This window comes from Archocentrus centrarchus, chromosome 16 (assembly GCF_007364275.1).
Source record: "Archocentrus centrarchus isolate MPI-CPG fArcCen1 chromosome 16, fArcCen1, whole genome shotgun sequence".
NCBI lineage: Eukaryota > Metazoa > Chordata > Actinopteri > Cichliformes > Cichlidae > Archocentrus > Archocentrus centrarchus.
In genome coordinates, this window is record NC_044361.1 from 24,915,155 (window position 1) to 24,942,951 (window position 27,797).

Here is a 27,797-nt window from a genome sequence, read left to right on the forward strand (position 1 = left end):
CATTTTTTCCGTATGTTCTGTAACATTGGATTCTATTAGTACAGTGTTTTCTTCTGCATATTACTTTCGCTTGTAGATGTGGTTTTGCCCTAAGTAAAACGTGTTTCCCTGGGGGAGGCGTGCCCCCTCCCCTAGCAGTCCTCATTAGTTTAGCTCCTCCATCCCCAGCAGCATCGCAGACAGTTGGAAAGATGGCGGCCGGTTCAGGGGCTGCGAGTGGCCATGGATCCCGCAGCTCCACCGCTGCTCTGGAAGCGTCTTTGGACAGGCGTTTTCAAGGAGTTTCCAACACTATGGAGTCAATACAAGGACTTTCAGCATGGTGCATTGAAAACAAGAAACACCACAGCCTTATCGTCCGCCATTGGATGAAGTGGCTCAAAAAATGTGAGTAGCTCGTCACTGAAGCTAAGCCGCTAGCTAGCGTACTTGAGCCATTTTCAACTCATTTCTGCCCGGACCCGCGACCAGCTTGCAAAACTCTGTGTCAGTTTAGTACGGCAAGATGAGGGTTGTTTAGTGCAGTACAAATCCATAATTCATGCCCTAAGCAAAGTTTAAGTTTTTTAATATGCAGCGTATTTGAAAGCCAACACTGGCGTTGCTTGAAATTAGCTGCTAATGCCAGCTAAGCTAATGCTAGCGATGTTTACAGTCGGGCCTCCCGGGGTTCATGGTACTGCGCTGTTAAGCCGAAGAATGAACTTGATATAAAGGTGCTTTTTAGGCAAGTCTAATCAGCTTTTAGTCGGTGCTTTGTAGTTTGAGTTCTCCCTGAAGCGTAGTCTTAACGTGCATGGTTTATATTGGCGGCGCATGAAGAGGTAAAGGAGCAGGACACTAATCAAATTCAGAAATACCCGTGTTCAGTTACTTATTAGCCCCTTTTAACATTTAGGCTGAAACAGCAATTGAAGGTACTAAGTTGTTTTGTGACTAGCTGAAGTTACAAACTTAACAAACAAACGTATTCCTAACGTGGTTTAAACTATCCATACTTCATTTATCTCCTGTCCATACAGTGGGTATGCCCACTATAGATATCTATAATTTAATTACAGCTCCTTACCCTTTACTGTTGGCTTTTGTTTAAAATGTGTTATTCATATCTCCAATTTAGTTCTGACATCTTATAATTCCACGTTGGCATTTCCATAATAAATTTGGATTATTTTCTGTTCTAATTAATGATGTATGAAGTAACAGTGTACACACGTGCACATATTCTTGCATCATAAATGGAAGTGAAGTTATTTGATATTAAATCTTGTCTCTAGTTAAAAACCAAAATATCAGTTTAACTTTAACCAAAGGATGTAATCTTGTATCATTTAAGTTGCATTTTAGATTTATGAAATGCACTTTTAACAAGTAAAAATCATATTTGTACCAGTAACTGTTATTTAAGATATCAACAATGGTAAAGAGTAGTCGGTAAGACACACTGGTCATATTGTAGCCTTCTTAAACCTAGATGTACTAATTACTTTGATACATAAGAAATAGTTTGTGAATGTGTAAGAAATATTGGAAACTGATTTCTAAAATGGAAAATTTTAATCTCTTGCTTTCTCTCTGGAGTTTGCATGTTCTTCCTGTATCTGCATTGGTTCACTGTGGGTACTCCAACTTCCACCCTCAGTCCACAGACATGCATGTTAGGTTAACTAGTGGTTTTAAATTGGCCATGGGTGTGGATGCGAGTGTAAATTGTTCTGACTCTCTGTGTTAGCCTGTTATTGACTGGCAACCTGTCCAGGGTGTTCAGTCAGTACTATTCAGAAAGAACGCTAATATTAATGAACGGGAAAAAATGGGAGACAACATAGCTCCTCCTATTGTTTTTCACTTGTTAGCTAACATAACTGAAATGGTGCCACTTAGCAAACATCATCCATGAGAACCTGTTTCTGACAGGTAATCTAACAGAAACATTACTTTACAATCATTAACAGGGTATCAACGCGACACACTAACTCTAAAACGTACTCATCTAGAGCTGACATTACAGTTCCAGGGTGCTGGCGTTTTAAAAGCTCACGCATTGCAGTAATGCTGCTGTGGAAGGAAAGCTCAGCTTTTCACAGTCTGCGTTCAACTTTAGTTTTGTCACAGCTTTGACAGTCTGTCTTGATTTTCTTTCATTTTCTCCACCCTCTTCTCTGTTCCCCCAAAGTTACGTTGTTCACATTACTTTCTTCTTCATTAGTATTATTGACAGACAATAGAGGCAGTACTGCCCCCATATATTCTTGTAGTGTATTGCAGTTACAAAATCACGTACATTGTTTTAGAATATGACGCATTGACGTTAAAATTCCACGCTGACTAATTTTTGTAGTCAATGTCATCGATTATGTGGACGAATCTTTGCATCCCTAGTGCTGGGAGATTCATTTGAATAGACATTGTGTATGCACTTTACCATTTTACCCTTAGGATTTACCAACTACTTCAAATTTCACAATTTCATAAAATAAAAATGTCCACTCTGTATATTTGTGGATGCAGTTAAAAATATAATTTTTTGATCAAGCTAGTTTGCATGATCAGTTAATGTTAACCCAGCTAGAGATCGTGATCAGTCATACCAGAGCATGAGTTCTTGATAACTGTTCCATGGTAGTGAAGTATCTAAAGGAGGCGGCTCCTGTGTACATTTCCTTACTTATATAATATATATATATAATATAATATAATATATATATATTAATATGTTTATATTAATATGTTTATATTTTTATATATATATATATATATATATATATATATATATATATATATATATATATATATATATATATATATATATATATATATATATATATATATATAGCTGGGACTTTAATGCGTTAATTTCGATTAATTAATTACGGGGAAATTAACAAATTAAAAATTTTAACACATTTTAACGCACTTTGCACCGTGGAACGTTTCTCAGTGCACGAGTTCCCGGCATACAGATTATATCGACGCACAATGTCCAAATTCAGGGGCCGCATCCTGCGAAGGACCCGGCCCACGTCCTTCAGAGCCCACGAAGACTGCAAAGGGAGGACGTGAGCGGCTAGCCTTCATATCAGCGTCACCTGTCCTCACCTGTAGCTCATGTCGCCTAGCAACCGTGAGTGTGAAGCCCAGCTGTGTAAAAGCAGCTGGTTAAACGGAGAACGAACTTTTTCTCCTTTTTGTGGTTTAATTTTAATTATTTTATTCAAAATAAGCTGTTAAAACAAGCATGACACATTTCAACATCAAGGAATACAGCTGAGCGAATGATTAATTTTCAACCATATTAAGTGAGACATTCATGTTGAATAAAACTATCCAGTTATGATGCTTAACTTTAATTTCAGGAGTTTGCTTATCACAGGAGCACTGCCACCCTTCGTTGGTCTGTGTAGTAGACTGGTGGGAAAATAAACAAAATTTTGAAGTTTAAGCTTATGTATATTGATTCATTCATCAACCAAACTTAAATTAATATTTCTCATGTCAAATATTGAAATGCGGTTAAAATGCGATTAATTTCGATTAATTAATTACAAAGCTTGTAATTAATTAGATTAATTTTTTTAATCGAGTCCCACCCCTAATATATATATATATATAATTATTCAAAGTCCAGGTATATTAATTTATCCACATAGCATTATATTGAATCCTGTCTACATTAGTGAAATGGCAACAAGTTGTAACTGCTATTACGAGTTATCTAGTATAAGTAATTCAAAGTGGTGCTGATACTGATGAGTGGTCTAACACTATATGGACATTTTAAGACTGCACTCTTATCTCTACTTCCTTCGCGTACTTTTAGCTTATGACTTTTTATGAATCCTCCATGTAGGGCTGCAACGATTCCTCGAGTAACTCGAATAATTCGATTACATTTTTTACATGTGAATGGAACGTTTCACCCACATTAGCAGCAGTGAAGTTCTCCGTCGTTGACTTTTTTCTTCTTGTGGGTTTAATGGCAGTTGGCAAACCAACTTAGAGCTGCATTACCACCACCTACTGGAGTGGAATGTAGACCAGGAGTTAGAAAAAAAAAAAACCCTGATTCTAAAAAGTTCTCTGTCACTGCCACGGATTCCCTTTAACACTGAGTGGATCATCGCTGACATGTTTTTCCACGTCTCTACCACTCTCTGCCATGTTTGTGTATTGTGCTCGCTGTCCTGAGAATTTCAGCTGTTATTTTTTTTCTCTACTTCAGCTCCCAGAACGGATTGCTATAACCACAGTTTGCTAGCGAGCAACGCTAGCACTAGCGAACGTTCGGTACTGTAAGGACCCCTTCCCTGTCAAAATATTTTTTATACTTTAATCCCTGGTTAGTGACTAAAAATAGACCAGCAGTAGAAATGTATTTAGGAGAATGCTTGTGAACACAAAGCATTACAACATTACGCTCATGCAGCCCCCAGTCTTTCAACAAAAACACTGATAACACAACAGCGGCAGGCAGCTGTTTTACATGCAGTCTGTCTGCGCAAGCACAAAGAGCAGTTATAGTGACAGTGAGCTCAGGTGGAGTGAAAGTAAACGTTTTTCTAGAGTCCAAAAGAACCCCCCCCACCCCCGTAACCACCATTAAACCTTTACTGGGAAACAGCTGGAGGTCCTTCATCAACCACTTGATCAACAATTGAAGAAAAGAGAACTCTAGCTGCTCCATCTACCGCTGTTTGTTTCACACAGCAAAAAACTGCAGTATGGAAGTAAAAATATGAAGATGAACTGTTAATACGAAAAAGTATTTCTTAGCCGATTACTCGAGTAATCGTTGGAATAATAGAAAATTCGATTACTAAAATAATTGACAATTGCAGCCCTACCTCCATGCATAATAAGTCTAATGAGACTAGCTGTAATCGCAGTGTGGCGTAATTCAGTGGGATCAGTGGAAGGGCACTTGGTCACCACAGTTGTCTGCCAAGCTGCCAGTGCTCAGTCTTGCAGTTTCCTTTTCCCCTTCCCCACCTCAGCCTGGCAGTTTTTGCATAATCTTGCTAACAAACAGACCCACAATACTAAAGTGAGTGGTGAGGTTTCTGTGACACATTCCATCCACCAAAGAAGATTATAACATGTGGTTGAAAACTGTGGTTTCATTGCTAAAAAAAAAAAAGAAACTGAATCTTGGATCTAAATTTGCACCCGTTTGCAGTATTTGATGATAGCCAAACTAAATCTCTGGAGTATACTTGAGTATTGTGCAGTTCATTTGATAAATCTCGTCTTGCCTATTTATTTCAATTACACCCACATTTTCATTGCTGTTTTCATCTCCGTTTATTTTATTTTTAAACCTGCAGTAACATACAATTTAGTGGACAGCTTTTTTCAGCTTTGTAGAGTCGTGTGGATAAAACAAGGCAGGCCAACTGCCCTACATACTGTACTTCTTGATTGATGTTGCTACATGTAGGATTAAATTTAATGGATGCTAAAATTGCTTGGTGAAAACCTACTGAAATTGGTCCTTTTTATGTTTTATTTTCTTTAGTGGATTGGTTGAATTCACACATGCTAGTGGTTGACTTTGTTTAGCTAATGAGCTACTGTCATTGATGACACTTCCTAATTTGAAGTGTGAATCTATTGAAACAAGGTTCCAGCAGCAGCTGCATTATAGTCATTGATAAGATAAGATAGTGTTTATTTGTCACATGCACAGTTATACACAGTACAATGCACAGTGAAATGTATTTTGTACCTGCAACCATATATACACACACACATATATATAAATAAGAAGAATAAAAATAAAAATAAGTAATTCACACTATACACTATACTCTATATACTATACACTATACACACTTTTACATGGAATTATAGAATATTATAATATTTACATAGTACAATAATAGTCCAGTTAGGGCTCAGAGTTGAGCAGACGGATGGCTTGTGGATGGTACAGTTATCTTGAAAAAGCAATCTGATTACTGATGACTCCTTTAAAAAGTAACTTAATCTGCATTCAGCTTTGTTTTTGTTTTCTGTGAAATGCTCCCACACCATTGACAGTCTCTCCTTTTTCTTTCATTTTCTCCTCCCTCCTCTCTGTTCCACCAACATTATGTTCTTCTGTTATGTTCTTCTTTGTTGGTATAGTTATTGGCAGACAATGGAGGCAATACTGCCCCCATATCTTCCTGTAGTGTATTGCAATTACAAAATTACATGATAAGCGGAAGAAAATAGATGGATGGGTTATAAATCACAATGCTTCGATGATGAAATTCGACATCGACTAATTTTTGTAGTCGACGTCATCAATTACGTCAATGAATCATTGCAGCCCTATTTCTGGCCACTTAAAATATCTTTATAGAACTGTGATGTTATATTTGTTGCAATTTCTGCAGCCTTCTTAGCCAGATTTCTGTTTAAAAAGACATTTTAAATGTCAATGTCACTTTTTAACCTTGATAAAAATCAAATATATATGTCACTTTGCCAAAAACTGATTGCAGCTTCTGCCTTGTGATAGAAATGCTCTTTCTCACTCAAAATGATTTGATATCATTCATGAGAAATATGTTTGACACGTTTCACAGATTATAGGTAAACAAGTCATTTACAGCCATTTAAATACAAGCAGTCATTTTTTGGCAAATACCAAAATACTTTTTGGCAGACAGTCACTTTTTGGCACAACACCGGCAGCACCCCCGCTGCCTCAACATAAAAATGACAACCATGAAACGAGGGTGAGTCAACCGTGTTTAAGGGCAGCATTTTCTCTACTACATACTGACCGACCAACTTATTCTGCTCTCCCCCACTTACTGGTTTGTACCAAAGTCCAGCTTTTGTTGTTTGGGTGCTGGGGGGCCTCCTGCATTAGCCACAGCTCTCTGCTTCGCACCACCTGGTGGGACTCGCACTGTAAGCTTGACTGTGCCGTGCTGCAACTCCAAATGTTTCTTCAAATTTGACGTAGTGTTTTTTAAGCTAGATAGCACTTTGTTGGCAGCACAGAGTGTACAAGAAACCTTGATATTGTCATCTTTAGCTGATACAAACTCAAAATAGCGCCGGTATTTCCAGCTAGAAAATGCACGTCTCTTTCCTCCCTCCATCGTTGCTGTGTGCTGTTATTGTCCTCATGCTGAAAACTGGACTTCATTGTCGTGTCGGCCAGATGTCACTCCCTGAGATGCTAGAAGAAAGCAAAAATATATCTTTTTACTAAGAAAAATGACAAAAATAGTAACACACAGTGACTTGAATAAGTAACTTTAATCTGATTATTAGACTGCAAATAATAACGCATTAGATTACTCATTACCGGGAAAGTAGGCCGATTAGAGCAGTGTTTCTCAATTATTTTCGGTTACCCCCCCCCCCCCCAGAAAGAAGAAAACCTTTGTGCCCCCCCACCCCACTCTCTGACACGACTATAAATAGTCGCGGCGGCGCCCACTCTACGCTGTGAGTAGGCAAAAAAAAATGTGCACCATAGAGCTATTACTTACTCTGCCCACTCTGACAATGAGAGCGCCACTGCCACCCACTGCTGTGGATGTGCAATTACAATTTATTCTAGTAAGGCAAAAAAAGCATGTTCCCTGGGGTCAGACGTGCCCCCCCTGGTAGCGCAACGCACCCCCCACTATTTGAGAAGCACTGGATTAGAGTTACACGTTATTGACATCACTGATTATAATGCAATAGTAGTGTGACAGCATTATATCCAGTGACACAGCATAAGTCTTATGTAAGCACAAAAGTATCCTAGATGGTGTGGAGCGCAACTGATGAGTGTTCTGGTGATGCTTGGAGCAGTCATTTGTTTATATTTGAGTGGCACATCACCAGCTGCTAGCATCTCCCCGTTCATAGCCTGGTTGCTCTTGACTATGTGTTTTTGCCTCAAGTAGCAAAACAAGTTTGTTGTTTCCACCTTTAGTAGGGAGGGTATTCTTGCGTATATTGCAGTGTGTATTGTTGGTGGATGTTGAAGGTACTAAATCCTCCTCCTCATCCTCACATGCAGCTCTTGCTGTCATACTACATTTCTACCGCTGAGGTGCCACTTGTGCCACTGCTGGTGTCGGTTTCAGTGAACCGGAGAAATGTTTAAGAACATAACGGGCCTGCGTTTCCAACGTGCTTTGTGAACTGATTCTTTACATATGAGTGTGGACTGGTCCTTGTCTGGACACAGAAGCCAAAGGGCACAAATGTGGGAGAACACGCTCCCCTTTCTTGTGCTGCGAACATATTTTATGGTCCAAATAAAACTACTGCAGCATCTGTGTGCGGCACAAGGTATACAGAGACAGCGATTATGAGCAAGACGACAAGTACGCACTTTTGCATCCGTTTATCTGTGATATGAACTGATACAAAGCAGCAAGTTCAGCCTTAGGGACTAACCTAATTCACAGCCATGAAAATCACATTGCTTTTATCATATAATAGACACCATGCAGTGAAAACATGCTTGTGAAAAAATGCTTTTCCTGATTTAAACGTGATTTGTTGGTATGAAAATAAAAATGTTGAAAGCCAGCCAAATAAACTGCATAGTATATTGTTACTCAGGAAAAACCTTTTTCCCCTTTAATGTGAGTTTTTCAGACATTTTTGTAGCTTTATTTTACAGTTCAACATCAGCATACACATTATTACTGCAGTTTCTTCTTTTTCAGGCTCAAGTACTGTGTTTTAGAAATTTTATCTGTCCAGTGAGAGGTTGTTTGAATGGTCAGCATCTAAGCCCAGTTATCATGGAGGCTTTTTTTTTTTTATTTAATTCCCACCCTGGATCACTGCCCACAGGACAATGATGATAAAAGCTTCTGCTGACAATACAAGATGAGCTGTTATGTGCCAGTTGAGCTTTTGTATACTGATGAAGGCCAGAGCCAACTAACCAGGAGGCACTTTGCTGGTCATCATTTATTGCTTTCTGTTGGCCATGGCGTGTTCTGTTTTTTTACCTATTGTTGGTTGAAGCATTTTGAGTGAAGATGCTCTCTGGTTGGCTGTTTTGAAAGAAGGCCATGGGTTATTATTGCCATATCTTTGTCAGGCATTGCAGTTGTATTGAAATTTATTTAAAAGTTGGCCTTGATTATTTTTGAATGGTAATGCAGCTGCCAAAAGAGCCTGAGAAGCTCACCATACCTGCTGCATGGCTTGGATCACTAATGCTATTTTTGTTATATATCAAGTCAGATTTGTTTTTACTTTAGAGATCAGCCAGTCTTAACGTGTCTCTGTGTCACTGCTCATTTGAGTGAGCCAGCGCAAAGTTTAATACATGGGATGGTAAACATGTTCCAGTGTGAGCTGATTGGACGATTAAAAATGCTTAATGCTGACTTTTTAGATACAAAAGTCTATTATTTGTCATTAATAATCCTGTGTTTACTAGAATAGACACACATATTGGTCTATAACACATAAAGTCAGGTAATTGAAAAGGAACATTATTGAATTGTATGTAAATTAAATTAAAATTAAATGAGAATCACTTCTGAATTAGTAACAGAAAATGAAAAAATAATGAAAATCATTAAATATTATTCTTTCTTTTCCTTTCATAGCCTATATTAAACATAGTGTATATTAAACAGATCTTCCTCAGTTTTTTTGCCCAACAATACTTGCTTTGGTGTCACATTTACGCACTGTATAAGAACTAATGTCAGGATGCTGAATGCCAGAATATATATTTTGTGCTGCCATTGACTTTTTAAAATTTATTTTTGACTTGCAAGATTTTGGAAGGAAAATTGATTTAAGACAAATCACCTCTCTAAGAATTAAAATTTGAGAAATCAGTCAGCTGTTTAGGTGGATTTTTTGTTTGGTTTTTTTTGTATTTAAATTAGTGAAATGTCCATTAAGTTCTGTGGCTGCAATTTACATAGTCCTAAAGTGCACATAATTGTGTGGAAAACATAACAGACCTGCATGTATAATGCAAGAGAGCAAGAAAGCACTCAGTCTGTGTTGGTATAGAGCTAAAGCTAACCGAGGCATTTGCTAAATAATTAGTGGCTAAACTCACCTTGCTTTCTGTGACAGCACTACTGGGAACTGAGATGCATGTGTGGAAATTTAACTATGCCAAAACTTTGAGACTTGTATTGATGGGTGGTGTTGCTGTAGAAATCCCTAAACCCCTTCTATATAGGTAATACTTAAATTGTGAAGCCACTTATCAAAACTGTGGGACTCAAAAGTATACCTACCAGGTTCAAAGTAGATCACAAGATAGGTTGTAAAAGAGAAACACATGTTCACACACATGCATACAGAGATTCCTTTTATTTATTGGTGAGATGAGTTTGAGTTTGACTTCAGTTTTAATAGCTGCTGTTGACAAAAGCCTTTTTGTACAACTCATCTCTTCTTCAAATCAGGGATATGCAGGATTTATCAACTAGATGATTAAACACTGCTTCCTTTGCGAGTAGTCACCTGAACTACTAGTTGGTTAAACTAATTATTATACCATTAAAAAAGCAATTAAATGTTATGTTATGCCACCCACCATTAGACAAACGGGAAGTTGTAAACGAGCACTCTTTCAGTCTAGAAAATGAATGGTTGTATGTAGGCTGTGTCAGAGTAAACTGGCGTATAATCACTTGAGCAGAGAAATTTGTAAAGCATTCTGCACAGGTATACCGTTAAGCTGCAAGAATAAGAGGGCCGCTGGAGCTAGCACTGCTGATGTTGGTTACAAACTAATCTGACACTTTGTGTGGTGTTGTGCCACAGGGTTCACTCATATTTAAAATTGATTTGATTATTAATGTATGTGTTTGACAGTTTCAGATGGCACTTAAATACACAGTATATTTTGCTTTTAAGCTATTTTTTTCTTCCTGTTTAGACTACTAATAAATTAGTCACAGAAATGTCCTCATTTCAGATTATTTGATATCTGATTATAGTGAATGTGCTTTGTTTGTTAATGCCAGGTCATACCATTTATTGTTCCTTAGTTTTTGGAATTACAAAATGACTTTTTCTGTTTAAAGTTTACATGGTTTAACAGCCTGAAAGTTACTGAGTCCTTGGGGCTGAATTAAAAATTCAACAATTCAAAAAGCTAATTTGGCACAACTTACTCTGTATATAACAGATTTCCTTTGGGAAGGTAAGAGCTGAGGATGAGAAAATACTTTCATCTACTTTTCTTGTGATTATTGTTCTACTTTGTTTTTTTTTGTTTTTTTGTTATTTTTGACTCCGTTACTTTACTGGTAGATTGACCTTGAGCTCAACATGTGTTTAAAAAAAAAAAAAAAAAAAAAAGATTCTAGCTATCTAGACATTAGATATTTTTAGACTAATCAAGTTGATAATGGAGCCAAATTAAAATGTAGAAATAGAGAAGAGATTTAGATATTTTTAAATGTCATTTTCTTCCTGAAAGTCAGAATTTTACCAGTAGTGTTGCTTACTCACTGAATCTGAAGTGTGTGTGTGGTAAAATCAGATAATGGGATATTATTATTTTCAGAAGCAGCAAAAGTCATTGCGTCATTGCCAGTATCATATTCCTCCTGGAAATGGAATGGAATTTTTGTGGGTGCATGCAGTCACATAAAATAATTACATCAAATGTGCTTTTTGTAACAGTGCCTTCAGATTGAGGTGATGTGCTCAAGCAAATGAACATAAAATTGACATTTTATAATTGTCATAATTAGTTAGGTAAAGCTATTATTATTTCAGTTTAGGTACCAAAAGTTGGCTCCTCTTTGGGACTAACAGTTGGGGCCCATCTTATTTAAACCTCTAACATCTAGGGGCTGGCATTCTTTTTACTCTTCAGTTATGTGGTGTCATCATACCAAGATCTGAAGAGCTCTCTAAAGCCTCATTTCCACCAGCATGTACCGTATTTTTCGGACTATACGTCGCTCCGGAGTATAGGTCGCACCAGCCAAAAAATGCATAATAAAGAAGAAAAAAACATATATAGGTCGCACTGGACTATAAGTCGCACTTTTTTGGGGGGGGGGGGGTTGATAGAATCCGAGACTCAGAGCACAAATTCCATCTTGAACGGCAATTTAAAATAATAATGGATTAAAGAACAGGACGAACACGGTTACACCTACGTTATGCTAACGTAGCACATTCAGCTACATGACGCACAACGAACACGTGTTCGGTATTGTTACGTTGTAAACACACTTCCAAAGTCGGCGATATTCACAACAAAGGTCGTCTTTATTAACAGAAAAACGGCTGCTGTAGGCCACAGCCACGCCAACCACAACTACAACAGCGGAACAGCAACACACACACAGGCAAGCTCTCGGTCTTTTTCTCTCTCTCCATGCTGCCTTCACGAACCTCCCGAACAGTCCGAAATCCCACAACATCAACACGCTCTCTAACTAAGAGAATCGCTACAGTATGTTAACGTAACATTAAGTTATTCAGATAACCATAGCATAAAGAACATACTAACAAGTTAACCAAACCATCAATCCATTGAATTCTTCATCCTCGGAGTCACTTCTAAACAATTCCGTACACTCCGTAGACGAAGCGCCGCTTCCTCTTCTGTGTCGCGTTAGTCAGACTCGTCGTCAGCTGCAGTTCCAATTATTCCAGCCTTTCTGAATCCCAACAGGATGGTTTGTCACTGAAGCCCATGTTTTCTTGATCCATCCAATGACTTCCAGGAAAGTTGGGTGGCGCATTCTCCCAGTTGCCGTTAAGCTGTGCTCTCCATCCACTGCGCCCACAGGTTACGCAAGACTGCCTTAAAGCTGCAGTTCACGGAGATGTCAAGTGGCTGGAGTATTTTGGTTCATGTGTTATAAATGTCACATATACGTCGCTCCGGAGTATAGGTCGCACCCCCAGCCAAACTATGAAAAAAAGTGCGACTTATACTCCGGAAAATACGGTACTCATCTTGACTCGATTCAGGTGTACTCTGGTTAGGGCCCGAGCACAACCTGTGCGAAGGCCTTCTTGTAATTGCTTAGGACATTCAGGCAAATGAATTGCTTTTTCTGAGGGTCTAAACATGCTCAAAAACTCATGAAATTTTGCACACGTCAGGTCTGGTGAAAATTTAAGTATTTTAATGGTTTCAGGCATGGCCCTTTAAAAATGGCTCTACAGCGCCACCTTTAGTTCAATTCCCACTGCTGTGTTTCACGTACATGTATGAAATTTGGTACACATATGTAACACGTCCAGACGAACAAAAAAGACCACAGGGTCCAATGCCCTAAATCCAACAGGAAGTTCGCCATTTTGAATTAAATGGCTGATTTTAGCGATTTCCTGCCCTTGTACTTTCTCTAATAACTCAGAGGTTTTGGATGTTTTCAACTTCATATGTGTTTTGTCTTATCTACACACCAGGGGGAATCTAAATTTCAAAAATGGTGAGTTTTTACCAGAGGGCGTGACCGTGACAGCACAGTGAATTTCGATCATTCGCCAGGAAATTTTGATCGCCTCTCATTCAAACCTGCATTATCCGATCTGGATCAAACTTCTGCAGTAGGATGACAGTCCGCCCCTGAACATATACATATGATAATATTTACTGACAGTCGCAGCACTACCTAGTGGGTACAGGAAATGTCATGTTTGACACTTCGAGGTGGTTGAGCAGAACAATTTCAAATGTTCCCGGAAAGCCTTAAGGAGTTGGCCTTACGTTGTTTTCAAAACTGTGAGTTTTCGCCAAAGGGCGTAACCCTGGCAGGATGGCAAAGTTCGGTGTTTCACCATGAAGACAAAAATGGCAGTAACTCAAAGCCACATTGCCCAATCTGTGTCAAACTTTAGTGGTTTGATAAGCCTCCTGCCCTGAACACAATGATATGCTTAAAGTCCCTAAATGTTAGAGTGCCACCTAGTGGGACCTGGAAATATCATACCATGTTTTTTGCGTAGCCCCGGAGCTATATTTTATCTACATATCTGAAATTGTGCAGGCTCATGTAATATACTAAGACGTACAAGAAAGTCTCTTGGACCCATACCCAAAACCCTACAGGAAGTCAGCCATTTTCAATTGACCAAAATGGCTCCAGATCATCTAGACAAGTAGCCCATCAAAAGTTATTCATGGTTTTGTAGAATATTCAACGGCCTTGTCACACCAGGCCATTGAAGTTGACCTTCGTTTGTCTCTCGCCACAAAATTGTTTGTGCACTCGTTCGCACATGCTTTGCCCGATCAGCCTAAAAATGTAATCACTCATGTACAAACCCAGGCTGAACCCAGAACTATGGATTCAAGGCTGCAAGAGTGCTCCCTACAGAAGCAAATTAAAACTTGTATAGCGTCTACAAAATTAGTTTCTCTGAAATGCATGAAAATTTGTTTTAACATTCTTGACATCATCCTCATCAAAAAAATGAATGAGACCCATGCTCTATTTTGAATGATACAGCCATGACCACACCCCAAATACATACTGCATTGGGTTTATATGGCGAGCAAAAGATTTAGTTTCACAGAAATGTATGAAATTGGTTACAGAGATTCTGTACACCATCACAATTAAAAAAAACCTCCGAGTGCACCACGGGTCGATACGCATTGGGTGCAAGGGCCCGATCATCCACTGCTTGCGGTTTTAATTTTGGTTGTTTTCCATTACAATTTAGTATTGCTTCAAGGTGGGTGGGGCCGTTCTAGCAAAGCGGCCCGAAAGTCCTTTGGTGTCATTTTTTTGAGATACAAACCCAAATGGTTATTCCATCTAGGTTCCTCTGGATTCTGTCATCTGCCACCAAGCACAAAAACATCTGCACCTTGTCATTGCACCACGGTGTTGGTTAGTGTGTAGCTATTTCCCTCATTAGCAGGTTTGATTCTCGTGAAGTAGTGTCATGACTCATCTAGTGATGTCACTCCCTGGCCAGTTAGTGGCATGCAGTCTCTTGGTTTCACATTTTCAGCTTGACTCAACTCACTCGAAACCTCAGCTGAGTAGGTACTAAAAGAAGTACCTGATACCAGGTACTACCACCTAATGGAAAACCCTAAAATTTGAGTTGAGCTGAGTAGGTACTAGTGGAAAAGAGGCTAACAGTTGGGGCCCATCTTATTTAACCCCCTAACATCTATGGACTGGTATTCTTTTTACTCTTCAATTATGTGGTGTCATCATGCCAAGATCATCTTACTTTCAGAAAATGTTTGTGGTGCTGGGGGGGACAAAAAAAAACTTTTGTTGTCCATAAAGGGCATTAGAGCAGAGCTGCAGTTTTCCAGGCCTTTTAGAACAATGTGCTATGGATAAATAAATCAGAAATGCTGCTTAGCCAGAGTAAAGGTAGAGATGTTTGGTGTAGACTACAGATGGCTTTCAGGGGAACCTGAGACCACTTGTATGGTGTCATTAAAGGTATGGTCTGGGGTCACTGTGCAGTCTGAGATGGGGCAGTTTGCAGTCATTGATTTTAACTATAAATTCTGTGTGATTTTCAAAGAGTCTAAAAGTTGACGTTGACTAAGGTGCCGGACATTTCAGCAGGGTGATGTTTCTTAGCACAGTCACATTCGCCAAGGAGTGGTTAAAAAATAACACATAGAGGGACTAATCATATTCGAGTCATTTTTTAAAATGTTGTACACAGATTTGAAATTGGCTGTATAAGCAAGAAATCTTGTGGCTAAAGAAATGTTGAATGGAAGAGCGGTTTAAATTTTTCAGCAAGCTAAAGTCAGAGAATAGTGAATAATGCCCACGGTCATTTCTGGTAAAGGAGGCAGTACCAGTACCTAAGGCTAAGGGTATACTTTATTTTACTCATTTCATATTTTCTGAAGTAAATTACTGAAGAAAAATTTTTTCTTCTTGTGTTGGTGTTCAAGTATGCAGCTTTCATCTGTAAGCAAATGTTTTCTTTCCACAAAAAGAAGCAGTTGTTGCTGGATGTGCATGTTTTTTATATAATTGTACAATGTGGGGAAAAAAGAATCACGCAGTGATGTTGAAGGGATTGCAAAGTCACTTGTCAGAATATATCATTACCAAATGACAGTATATCCCAGAATGGGGTTGTCAATGGGGAAATGTTAAATGGAATAAGTTTTTAAAAAATGTCTGCATATTGGGTTGTAAATATGGCATGATTGATGCTGGATTTTTAGGCTGACATGAATATTTCTGGGCGATATGGACCAAAAATGATATCTCGATATTTTTTTAGCTGAATGGTGATATATGATATATCTCTATTTTTTTTCCTTCCCAAAAGGTATAAACAAAAGAGCACTACTGAGTCAAAGCTACATGTCCCAAATGTCATACATGCACTTTTATTAACATTCGGCTTGTAGATGTACATGAGAAATTGCTCAAAAATAAACTATTGGCATATTTAAATGATAATGCTCTTCAAATAAATGTATTTTCCCAACATAACAAAAGACTCACAGCTGTGCTATTAAAATGTAAACAGAAAAGATACAGAGCAAAAATAGCAAAAGGCTGACTTGTTTCTTAAAAAGCCAGTCTCCAGTGAAGTAGACTTCACCAAAGCGTTTCCTCCTGTGTGTACTCCTGTACTTCTAGTACTCTGCGCAAATAACAAAACATGTTACCAGACTGACTGAACAAAATTCCTTCAGTCAGCAGGGTTCTAGTTAGCTGCGCCTGGCTGAGGTGTTATTCTGCTGCTCATCTCACACGTTGAATCCGAACCATCTCCAAATAATTGAGCATTGTTTTTCTTTTTACTAACCAGCTCCTCTTCAATAACTTCGTGTGTTTACTTCTCCATGCTGTTGCTTCCTGCATGTTTCACGGGTGAACTGGTGCGGGAGAGAGGCGGGGCAGTGTGAAGTTGTGTAGAGACAAATTGGGAGAAGAGAAAAGTGAATTGGTGGATCTACAAGTATGATTGTAACGCAACATAGACTATATTGATGTAAATGATATTGTCTCATTTTATGTCTCGTATGAAAATATATTGATTTTTCTTAAAAACTCAATATATCGCCCAGCCCTAATTTATTGTAGTTTTTCCTTGTGACAAACTTAGGTTGATTTCATCAAGAGTAATGTAAACTCTGGCAGAAAATATAGTGGCAGACTGGGCACACTAACTTCTGATCTGCTCTTTGATTTCTGTGTTTTTTTTGTTTTTTTTCAGCTGATAACAATCACCGCTTGAATCTTTTCTACCTTGCCAACGACGTGATACAAAACTGCAAAAGAAAGAATGCCATTGTCTTTCGTTCAGCCTTCTCAGAGGTTCTTCCTAATGCTGCTCAGCTCATTAAGTGAGTACATAGTGTTTATTCAGCTGTACTATCAGACCCTCACTGCATTTGTCACTACTGTCATGCCTGTCACTCAAAGAGTATTAAGGTGTGCATGTTGCGTTTGTCATTTTGCTCTGTCAGAGATGGGAAGGTTCGCAAGTCGGTGGAAAGGATCTTTTCCATTTGGGAAGAGAGAAGCGTGTATCCCGAAGAAGTCATTGGCCAGTTCAAAGCCAGCTTGAATAAAAAGGAAAAGGAGCGAGAGAAGCCAAAGGAAAAAGAAAAGGAAAAGGAGGCTACACCTGCAAATGGTCAGTTTGTCACTTCAGAGTTTTGTTAATCAAATTCTTTGCTTTTTGTAAAAAAAATTTTTATTTTTTTAAAATTCTGTACCAACATTGCATGACCCATGTGTAGACCTGGGTAAACAGAAAGCAGGGGGTTGTTTTAGCTGTAGGAAGAACAGAAGTGACAAAAAGAAATAAGAGCAAAGTTTTCTTTATTTCGAACTAGAAAAACCTGTCCTATGGGCAATTTTTGCCAGGCCTGTGGCACTTTTTCAAATTCTGTGTGTCGGAAAACGCTGTTCTCAGGTCTCTGTCAAAGAAAACACGGGGTCAGCAACGGATCCAAAAGTCTTTTAGGGGTCCTAAAACACAGAGGTAGTGTGGGCACTAATGAAAACTTAAGTTTACACCAGCTGTTTATTTGAAATATTTCCAGATACATTATATTCATGTTTTTTTAAGGTCATTTATTTTTACTCTCTAGCCCCTGCTAATTCCAAAGCTGCCCTGAAGTCCAAGATTGTGGCAGAGTTCACGGTAAGCCACCTTTTGTGTTTTCCTGGAATTGTTTTTTTTTTTTTTTTTTTTTTTTTCCGCTCTCTCTTTTTTCCTAAAAATGCCTGAAACAAACTCAATGATGATACAATATCTTGTGATCTTAAGCCCTCTGTTCTTTCTCTTTTCTAGCCCCACTCCCTCGTTGAACAGTTGTTAAAATATAGGCAATCTGTTGCTGAAGAAGAGTTGCAGGAAAAGCAGCTGTCAGCTCTCCGGGTGGATGTCTGCAGTACGGAGGCCCTCAAGAGACTTAAAGGTCAGATATTACTGAACTTATTTTTGCATCATTGCACACCTGTGGTCTTCTGTACTTTGTCTTAAGCCTCAAACATACATGGACTTTGATATCAGTGTCCTGTTCATACCTGTCAAAACAAGTATACACATCATTAGCACAGGTTTTCCTGGCTCAGGGTGGGGGGTAGCATACAATCAAACAAAGGGATTGAAGACCAAAACTGGAAAGTAGATATTGCAAGTATGGTTTTTTGTTTGTTTTTTTGTATTAAATTCAAAATCAGTCATTTACATGAGTCACATGATTAAAACCAAAGGCTGTACAGTTTCTTGAATAGTCTGTGTAGGTAGGGGCAGAGGCCAGCTGAAGAAGGTCAGTTTTTTGAATCTCTAGGTCTAAAATATCCTCTTGTGGGTAACCTTTTATACTCATGTGATAGACTAAATAGCAGCTAACCAATCAAATGCTTTACCCCACAGAGAACAAATGTAATGAAGGTTTTAAGAGTACTCCCTTTTACTTGAAATCTTTCTAAAGCTCTTTTCATAATAGTTCTCTACAATACAGCACATCTGTTCTCTCCTGTTAACATTTTACCTCAACCCTGCACTGTCACAGCACTTAGTGAACAATTGACTACTTTGCTGTGCTCTTTCTACTTTTGCATTTTATTGTACATTGTTCTGTACATTATTCTACTTATTTGAGCTATTTTATTATGTTTAACTTAATTTTTAGCTGCTGTATTTAAAGGAGTTATCAACTTTTCAGATGAATTAAATTTCTTCTTTCCACATTTGACAGAAGCACACTGCAGTCTGCAGTGATTTAATCTGATTTTAATTTTTTTTAAAATTGAGTAAACCTTGTATTTAATGTTTTTGCTTGTTTGTCAACTGTCTCTTCTGTTAGATAAGGCAGGGGGGAATAAGTTCGCCAAGGACTTTGAGGATGGCAGCCTGAAGCTGCAGGAGTTTGTCAGCTTCCTGGAGAAAGAGTTGAAAGCAGGACCACCTCTGCTGGAAGCTCTGGGAAATGCAGACATTTTCTACGAGATGCAGTACAAGGAAGTTAAGATTGTGGCCAATGTAGGTATTGTGTGTTTTGTAAGCTGTAAAGATGATTTGGTTGTGTTTTTAGAGAGAGAACATTAAAGTGGTTTCTTTGTTTTATAAATAAAGTTAATTTATTCCGTTAATTGATGACTCAGCCATTTCAGTAGTTGAGGTTGTTTGGTAGCATAGAGCACTGATCAATGAAAATGGTACAAAAGTTGGACAGAATACAAGATAAGATAGGACTTTATTAATCCCACAGTGGGGAAATTCACCTGTTACAGCATCAGTAGACAAATTAGTTGGAGATGTCTCGTATAATTTTGTTTGTTCTTCTCAGGCTTACAACGCTTTTGCTAACCGTGTGGCCAGTCTTAAAAGGAAATTGGATTCACTCAAGTCAACTCTACCTGGACCTGAGGACTCTCCCATCCCCTCACCATCTGAAGATGCCCCTTCCCCCACTGGCTCTGACTCACCCTTTATGGCAATGGGGGCTAGCAGGGCCCAGGTGGATCCAGATCTGGATGGAAAGGCCATGGATGAAGGAGAAATGCAGAGTGATAACAGAGACACGGAGGACATGGATATGTCTGACGAAGAAACCGATGCTGCAGCAGCAGGGGGTTAGTGGTTGTTGATTGTTGTAGATCTGTGCTTGTGCTGTGACATAACTTGTTTTCTTCATATACATCCAGTAGAAAGTTAAGTTGCAATGCTGCAGGTTTGTGATTCAGATTTGAAAATCTATGAGCTCTTTGAATTTCCTTCATTCACAGAGGGTAAGAAAGACAAACCAGCTGCTGCTGTTTCCAAGGCTACAAAGTCAGATGTGCCGTCAAAGCTTCCAAATACATCTGTAAAGGTCTCTAAGACCAGTGCTTCTGCTACTGCCACAACCACTCCAGTGACTCCCACATCTGCTACTCCTACAAGTACCCCAACTACCCCTCTGGGAGTCAATCTGGCAAAGGTGGACCTAGGAAAGATAACTTCCATTCTCAGCTCACTCACATCTGCCATGAAGAATACAGGTGTGTTTGGGGTTTGTAGAAGAGGGCTGACAATTTCTGTGTGGTAGTTTGGTGCTTATGAGACAAAATAAAATGTAAAACAAACTATTCTATACTGTCAAAAGTTCCAGGACTGGGCTGACTTTAAAAGTTTTACCTGATATTAATTTAGTCCATCTGCCCTTTTGAGATCAGCTTCTCAAGCATTGTATGTGACCATCATCACAAGTAGTTCTTTTAAACTATATATGACCATTTGAGATTTGTACATTTCATCATCTCTTTTTCATTTCTTTATTATCTCTTTTCTCATTATTTCTTTCACCTGCTACTCCTCCACCACTGCCCTCTCTCCTCCCTCATCTCCACCTCATCCTCTTCATGCTCACCTTAAGCCTCATCTCCTAAACTGAAGTCAGGGCTATAACAAAAGAAAACATAGATACTTTATTTCCGATATTGTTGTTGTTACTTATAGTCAGTAGATTAGACATGCGACCCTCCCGTCTCTGGGCAGCTGACAAGAGCTGGCTAGACAACAAGAGCAGCTGGTTATGTGCCAATTAATACTAGGCTCGTATGTCCTAAAAAAATCCCACTTTCCCTCTAATAAAATAAACTTTCACAAGATATGACAATATTTTATTTGCTCAGAGTCTGAGGCATTAACGTTAGATACACTTTGAAGAAAGTTTCAGTAAAACTTGTTAACGGCAGCTAAAAGCGGCAAAAACAGAACCAACAGAAGTTCTGGAAATCCTCAACAACTCCCCTTAGTGTCACTGTCACTGGACAGAAGTGAGCTTCACTGACTCATCGACACATATTGGACTCCTTTCACCATGTTTTACAGCCTCCTCCAGAATAAATAGTTGTGGACACTCCACACCCGGCATTATGAGGTAAATGGTGATCTGAATGGAGATAAGACACGCACAATCCAAAAATGTAAAAAAAAAAAAAAAAAGGGTGCCAGGCTAGCAAATGAGTATAAAGAAAAGTAGAGTCAACACACCAGCGAAAGCTCCTGAATGATTTTTAATACAATACCATAATATAAATATAACATCTTAGGTACAGCCTTCCTCAGACAAATGGTGATCTGACAATCTGCACTCACCAAATGAACCCAGCATTCATCTAGTGAGTGCGGCATGTTAGAGGTGACTCTGGGGTAAAAATGTAACATACTGCAAAATATTTAATTGTATACGGTACAGAGTGTTAAGGTTTGATGATTCATGCTATACATAACTACACTTACCACTTTAGTTATCTTTTCTAACATAGATATAATTCTGCCTTAATCATGTTCACAATATTTGGAATGCTAATTGAAATGACAGACTACTGGCCCTAATCCTGAAAAAAATCTCTTCGAAACTTCCACTGAGTGATGCAAGATCTCTGAGACAAGTTAAAGGATAAGACCACAAATATTCCATCTTGATTAATGTCAACAAATGTGCATGTATTTCTCCAATTTTTTTTAGCCCTCCCTCAGGAGGGTGTGATAAGCTAGTGAAGCAGTGTTTACAGAATGGCATTTCCAGGAATGTATAATGACCGCTGTATTACTCTGGAGACTGAGAAAGTGATTGTGGTTAATTATCTGTAGACCTGTTTCCAATTAAGCCACCATGGTATCACCCACAGTGCAACAGTATAGCTCAGTGTTTTTTTTTGTTTGTTTGTTTGTTTGTTTTTAAATTATGTTTGGACAACAATGGATCTCTGTGGAGCAGACTAATAAGCTAAGTCAGGGTTTGGTTATTACTGTTTTCAGTTTGTTGTTGGAACATCGGAAAAAACACAAGTAACCACTGACTTTTTCATTTTTAAGATGTTTATTTTGTTACATTACATTCAAATAATTTTGTTAAAGGCAGCTTTGATCGTTCTCTCTGCAGCAAGTCCATCACCTCGTCCATCTCCTGGGACACCTACCACCCCATCTGGCCAATCAGCAGCCTCCAAAGGCACCCCTCCAAGCCCTGCCTTGGCCAGTATCCTGTCACGTGTTGAAATCACACCTGAAGGGATACTTAATGCTCTGTCTAAAACCAACACAACAGGTAGGATCATATATTTAGCGTAAATTTTAAGACGTTTTTAACAATTATTCCTGAACTAAGCTCGTTTCACCATTTGTCACCCTTTGTTTTTGTCCTGGCCCAGGTTTGTCCTCTCTTCTGCATAGTGTGACTAACACCGCCTCTGCTACACGAACCTCCCCAGAATCAGCACCTTCTAAAGCTCCGCACCCCACCACCCCGACCACCCCAAAAACAAAAACTACTCTGGGGAACAGCCTCAAGCGAGACACACCTGGAAGAACCAGAGATTGGGAGAAAGAGAGACAGCTGTCCCCTCCTCCTCCCCCCCCTCCTCGCCCCTCAGCTCCTTCTGTCTCTCCCCCCAGCTTAGAGTCCAAAATCAACAGTTTCTTGCAGGGTAATCCGGGTTTTAGTCTTGCTCTTGGTGATGTTAGTCCTGATGGGGTGGACGGGACCCCAGTGAGAGACGAGGCAGCTGGCACCCCAACCCAGGATGAGATTATGGACACACCTGGGAGTGTGCCAGAATCTCTGGGCTCATCTGGAGGTCATAACCTCTCACCCACAGCCTACCGCAGTGAACCGTGGGATGCAGCAATCACCCCGTCAGGAAGTGGCAACGATGGAGACTTCCTACCCTCTTCTTCACGGTATGGTGCTGGAAAAAAGAGCAGCACAAAATTAAAAGATGATGACGTGATTCATATGAGGAAGCAGGTCTCCTCTTCTCCTATTAATGACATGAAAGGTAAGAAGGATGAACAACAAAGTCAGTTGAGGGTGATGGGAAACAACAGAGCAATGGGAGAGAGGAGACCCTCTGCCGGCTCTCGTAAGGCAAGCACTGGCTCAGATGAAGGAGGTCAGAGTGGAAAAAAAGAGGACAAGGTAAAAGGTCAAGAGTCTCAAGGTGGAAATGGAAAGGAGGGCCAGTATCATCGTATTGAGACACTTGTGTCACCCTGCACTGAAGGGGCACCCATTCAAACTCTAGGCTACTCTAATCGACCCCTCACTGGAGAGCGTATCAAGACAGTTGAGAGCATCCGCGTGATTGGTCGAGGCTCTCGAAGAGGAGGAGGAGCTGGAAGTCGACCAGGAGGAGTGATGTGGTATGAAGAGGAAGGATACCTGGGAGCTCAGTCTCCCTCACCACAAGTTATCCCCCCTCCTCTTAACATTGGCCCAGGGGGCACCGAGGACATGACCTCTTCTATGCCTCCTCCTCCCCCACATCTTCTAATGCCCCCACATCTTCACCCTCCTCCACCCCTTCCTCACCCACATCCCACTCCTCAGACTCAGTTTCAATTGCCTTATCACACAGAGAACATGCAGACTCCTCTTCCATCACATCTCCATCAGGTTCCTCCTCCTACATCTCCATTCTTCAGCACACCTCCAGCAATCCCTAGACCCCCTCCACCTCCTCTACCACCACGCCATTCCCCTCCACCTACTCACCCTGCTGTACCCAGTGCAGTCATGGTAGGTGGGGTGATGGTCCCTGCTGACCGACCTCTACCACTTCCTCCCTCAGTGAGAACTGACGGTACAGAGAGAAGTGGAATAGGGCCAAGAGGAGGCAAAGTGGCCCCCCCACCCCTCATGTCATCGTTGCTAGGCGAGCCCCCTAAGCCTTCCCGCCCCGGCACAGTCAAAGAGCCCTTTGTCCTCTGCCATGCACCCCCCCTCCACCGTCCAGGTACCCCTGGTGTTCCTCCACCTTTATTGGGAAGAGTTAAGGAGCCTCTGAATCTACCTCTTCCATCCCCCTCTCCCACATCGTCTGCAACCTCCCCCTCCACACCTAATTCCCCGGCAGTTGACACCGCTCCTTCTCGTTCACTTACTCAGTCCACTGCCCTTCCTCTCCAGAAACCTCCTGCTAGTCCTCCAGCTCAGCCCCGCAACCAAACCCCTAACCCGGTTCCTCTCCTCACCTTGCCTAGTCCTCGGCCCCCAATCCTGTCTGTTCCCATCCCACAGAGACCTCTGTTGCGAGGCCGAAACCCTTCTCAGCAGCATAATCAAGATCTCCCCTTTCGTGGGGGCAAGCGTGCCGGCCCTCCATTCACAGGTGGCCCCTTGCATCCACAGAAGAGGCCTTTCCTACCCCCACGCTACTGAAGTGGTTATCTGTGACAAGCTGAATGAGAAGTGCAAGCCACACATCTAGCAGTGCAGTGTGTGTTAGCCCTGCTGGTATGAGCCCAGATATCTTTACTCTGTTAATTAGCTTGAATTAAAACTACTTTAGGTTGTGTGTAAATAGCTGATTTAAATCGTCATGCTTCAGCCAGGTAGCCAGTCATCTTACACTGTACAGTAAAGCTAAGAGGTTATCAGTTTCATAGTTCAGATTGTTGTGTAACAACCCGTAATCTTTTTTTTTTTTTCTCTTTTCAACAATTCTCCATAAACAGTTAAGTTTCATTCGCTCTGTTGCAGGAGTTGCGTAACTGTAAGAAGAAAACACAAAATAGTTGAAGCAGAAATTAAACTATACTACATTTCAGCCCTTTCAGACATGCTGTACATAACATTGCTGGCTTCATTGGTCTGTTAAAGTGAGTGGCATTCTGTCATTCAGAAATGGGTCACCTTTATTTATGTTGACGTTCTTCACAGCTTCATTCATACATAACCATGAGCCACAGTACATGTGAGATTTGCCATACTATGTTTCTAGTAAAGTCTGTCTACAGACTTGTGAAGATTAGTTATTTTAGCCCTTTTTCCCTAAGAGCAAGGTCACTATGCATGTCCATGTCTCTGCTGCAGCGAGTGATAGCTACCCCTGCCCCTCCCACACAGGTTCTGCTTAGAAACTGAGTTAATCAGATAAAATTTCATGTCCATGTTGTTCTATGGGGAGATTGCACAGTGGTAATCTTCACAGTGTACAATTTGGACTTTTCCAGAAAAATGACCAGGATGTTTATTTAGACATGAAGCCAACAAGTTTTAAGACTGAGATTACTGGAAAGGAGAGCATGTCTGAAAGGGGCTTCAGAGTTTTCCCTGTGTGATTTTTGGGTTACTTTACCTAAGAAGGAGAGTGAGATGCTGAAAAAAAGGTATGGGTCTCATGGGATACTGAGAAGAAACACAGTAGTAGTTTGGCTTTTTGGGAAATACTTTCACTGGCTTTTTGTAAAAAGGAAGAATAGTATCACTCATGTCGGCATGCTGTAGATGAAGCTTAACGTAAAAACTAAATGCGTGGAAAGCCAGACTTATATCTGAAGGTTAAAAAAACATTTGTTTCATCCATACAAAACAGATGTTTTACAGGGGATAATGAGCATGCAGTGACTTCTGAGGAAAAAGCAGCAGCACAACGGCAAGAAGTCGCAATTTTCCAAAAGTTCAGTTTTGCGCATGCTTCCCGTCTTTATACTCCTGTTTCTGCATCATATTTAACAGATAAATAAGAATTACTGCATTTCCCAAAAATGTCAAACTTGAAAATGTCTGAAGTCATGACAGTAAGCTCCAAAGTAATCTCTTCTTCCACGAGAGTGTGTGTGTGTGTATGTGTGCGTGTGGGTGTTCGGTGTTTGATTTGAAGTGATTTGTGTTTCAGGTGAGGTTAACACTTCTTTCCAGAGTACCTGCTGTAAATAATATTCTTCTGCTGCTCAACCTTTTTCCACCCTTCTGTTGCTCTCACTGTATATTTCTAAGCTTGTAAATATAAAGACTGAGTTGACACAGCTTCCCTCCCCCTCTTTTTAAGCTCTTAATTCTGTACATGAGGACAGTGATCGTTGCTCACGCACCCCGTCTTTACTGTGATTGAGGCCTTGGATAAGCTTTAGACCTGAAGATTTTCTCTGCAGTATCTATCATATGTTTCTGTCCTCCTTTGTGAAACCACCGCACAGAAGAGGAGGGTGAAGATAATTATGCCTTTTTATTTTCGATATATAAATGTCTGCCTGTGCGCGCTTGACGTTAGACTGAGTCATGAAGATACTCAGTGGTGGATGATGGGTTGGGAGGGAGTATTACACTTTGAACTACACTCTTGCTAGGCTTCAACATGTACTCTTGAATAAAATCCAGAGTTTCAATTCAACTGGGAAGGGGAGGTATTTTATTTGGTCACTATCACTTGCGCTGTTTATTTTACTTTTAAGATTGTTCTCATGTATTTGCACAGCTACCATTACATTAACATTCAATGCCTTTATTTTTCAGCTGTGTCCTCCTGCTAGGTAGAATTTGTGCTTTTTTTGTTTGTAGGAACCCACAGATGGTGTTTATTAGTAATTAGGATTGCTTGTAAAAGTAGTTAATTTGAATTCTCCAATTGTTTTGGCCCCTTTCGCTATGTTGCTAATTTCATGCTTCCGCCTTCAAGCGTCTGTGCTTACCTTGTGCTCACATGAGCTTCACCCAAAAACACTTCTGCACCTCTCATCACTTCTAAGAGGTAAAAACAGGTCAGCACAGTGGCCTTAATTCTCCTTCATCCAGGAATTGTTGCCATAATGCTGCCCTCTTATACATTGAGTAGTAGTTTACCTCTACAGTGAGAGTTGCAGGCTGGGTGTTGCTGTCAAAGTCTCACATTTCATGTGTTTGATTAGAGTGTGAGTGTGTGTGTGTGTGTGTGTGTGTGTGTGTGTGTGTTGAAATTACATTTTCATTATGCATAAAGCCTCTGAATACATTGTAACAAATGTAACGGCAAACCATATTTGTCACTACAGTGTTCACACACCATTAGAATTCTAGTGTTGTCCTGAATGTTATACATCTGTTACCACCCTCTGTAAATTGTTATCTCCACAGTCACACGTAGGAGCAGCTAATAATCAGTTTACAGAGTTCACATTGCACACAGAATAATTGTATATCTTCAAGAGTGTCCTCCCAAGTTCAACCTCTCTTCTCTTCCTCTTGACCTTAAGAAAACTTGGTTTGACCAATTGAAAATGACTGAAGATGTGACAAAGCTGACAGCCTGTGTGTGTGTGTATATATACAAGTTAAATTGCTTTCACTGCTGTTCTTATCAATGATGCTATATCACTGGTCTTTGAGTGTCCAATCTTTTTTGGTGTGATGAACATGCACACATTCTGCAGCAGTTATTGTCACAGTGAATATATGCATACTTAAGTGGAAATACATCTTTACTTTTTAATGATCACAACCATAAATAGAACATTTTAGTGCTTTCATAAAATGATTTTAATCTGGTTTTCCTCACATATTGGCAAAACTTTAATTTTGTTGTTGGTTGCATTACTGACTGTAATTAGTCGCTCTATTTAATTTTAAGAAGAAGGGGAGTTTTCTGTCCATTTTCTCTATTTCTTTGGTTTTGTTCTGA

At 39.8% G+C, this 27,797-nt stretch overlaps 1 protein-coding gene across 2 annotated transcripts; it reads left to right on the forward strand.

The window, feature by feature from the left end:
* Positions 1 to 179: 179 nt before the first annotated feature.
* On the forward strand, positions 180 to 27,692 carry rprd2b (regulation of nuclear pre-mRNA domain containing 2b). 2 transcript variants are annotated; one of them, XM_030748890.1, is made up of 11 exons: positions 180 to 387; positions 17,131 to 17,260; positions 17,384 to 17,553; positions 17,836 to 17,904; positions 18,014 to 18,066; positions 18,217 to 18,343; positions 19,238 to 19,413; positions 19,721 to 20,006; positions 20,160 to 20,414; positions 22,304 to 22,468; positions 22,572 to 27,692. In XM_030748890.1, exons 1-11 carry the CDS (start codon positions 192 to 194, stop codon positions 24,578 to 24,580), a joined length of 3,636 nt encoding a protein of 1,211 aa, XP_030604750.1. In that variant the 5' UTR covers positions 180 to 191; the 3' UTR covers positions 24,581 to 27,692. The 2 variants fall into 2 exon arrangements, with proteins under 2 accessions (XP_030604750.1, XP_030604751.1); XM_030748891.1 differs by lacking the exon at positions 17,836 to 17,904.
* Positions 27,693 to 27,797: the final 105 nt, after the last annotated feature.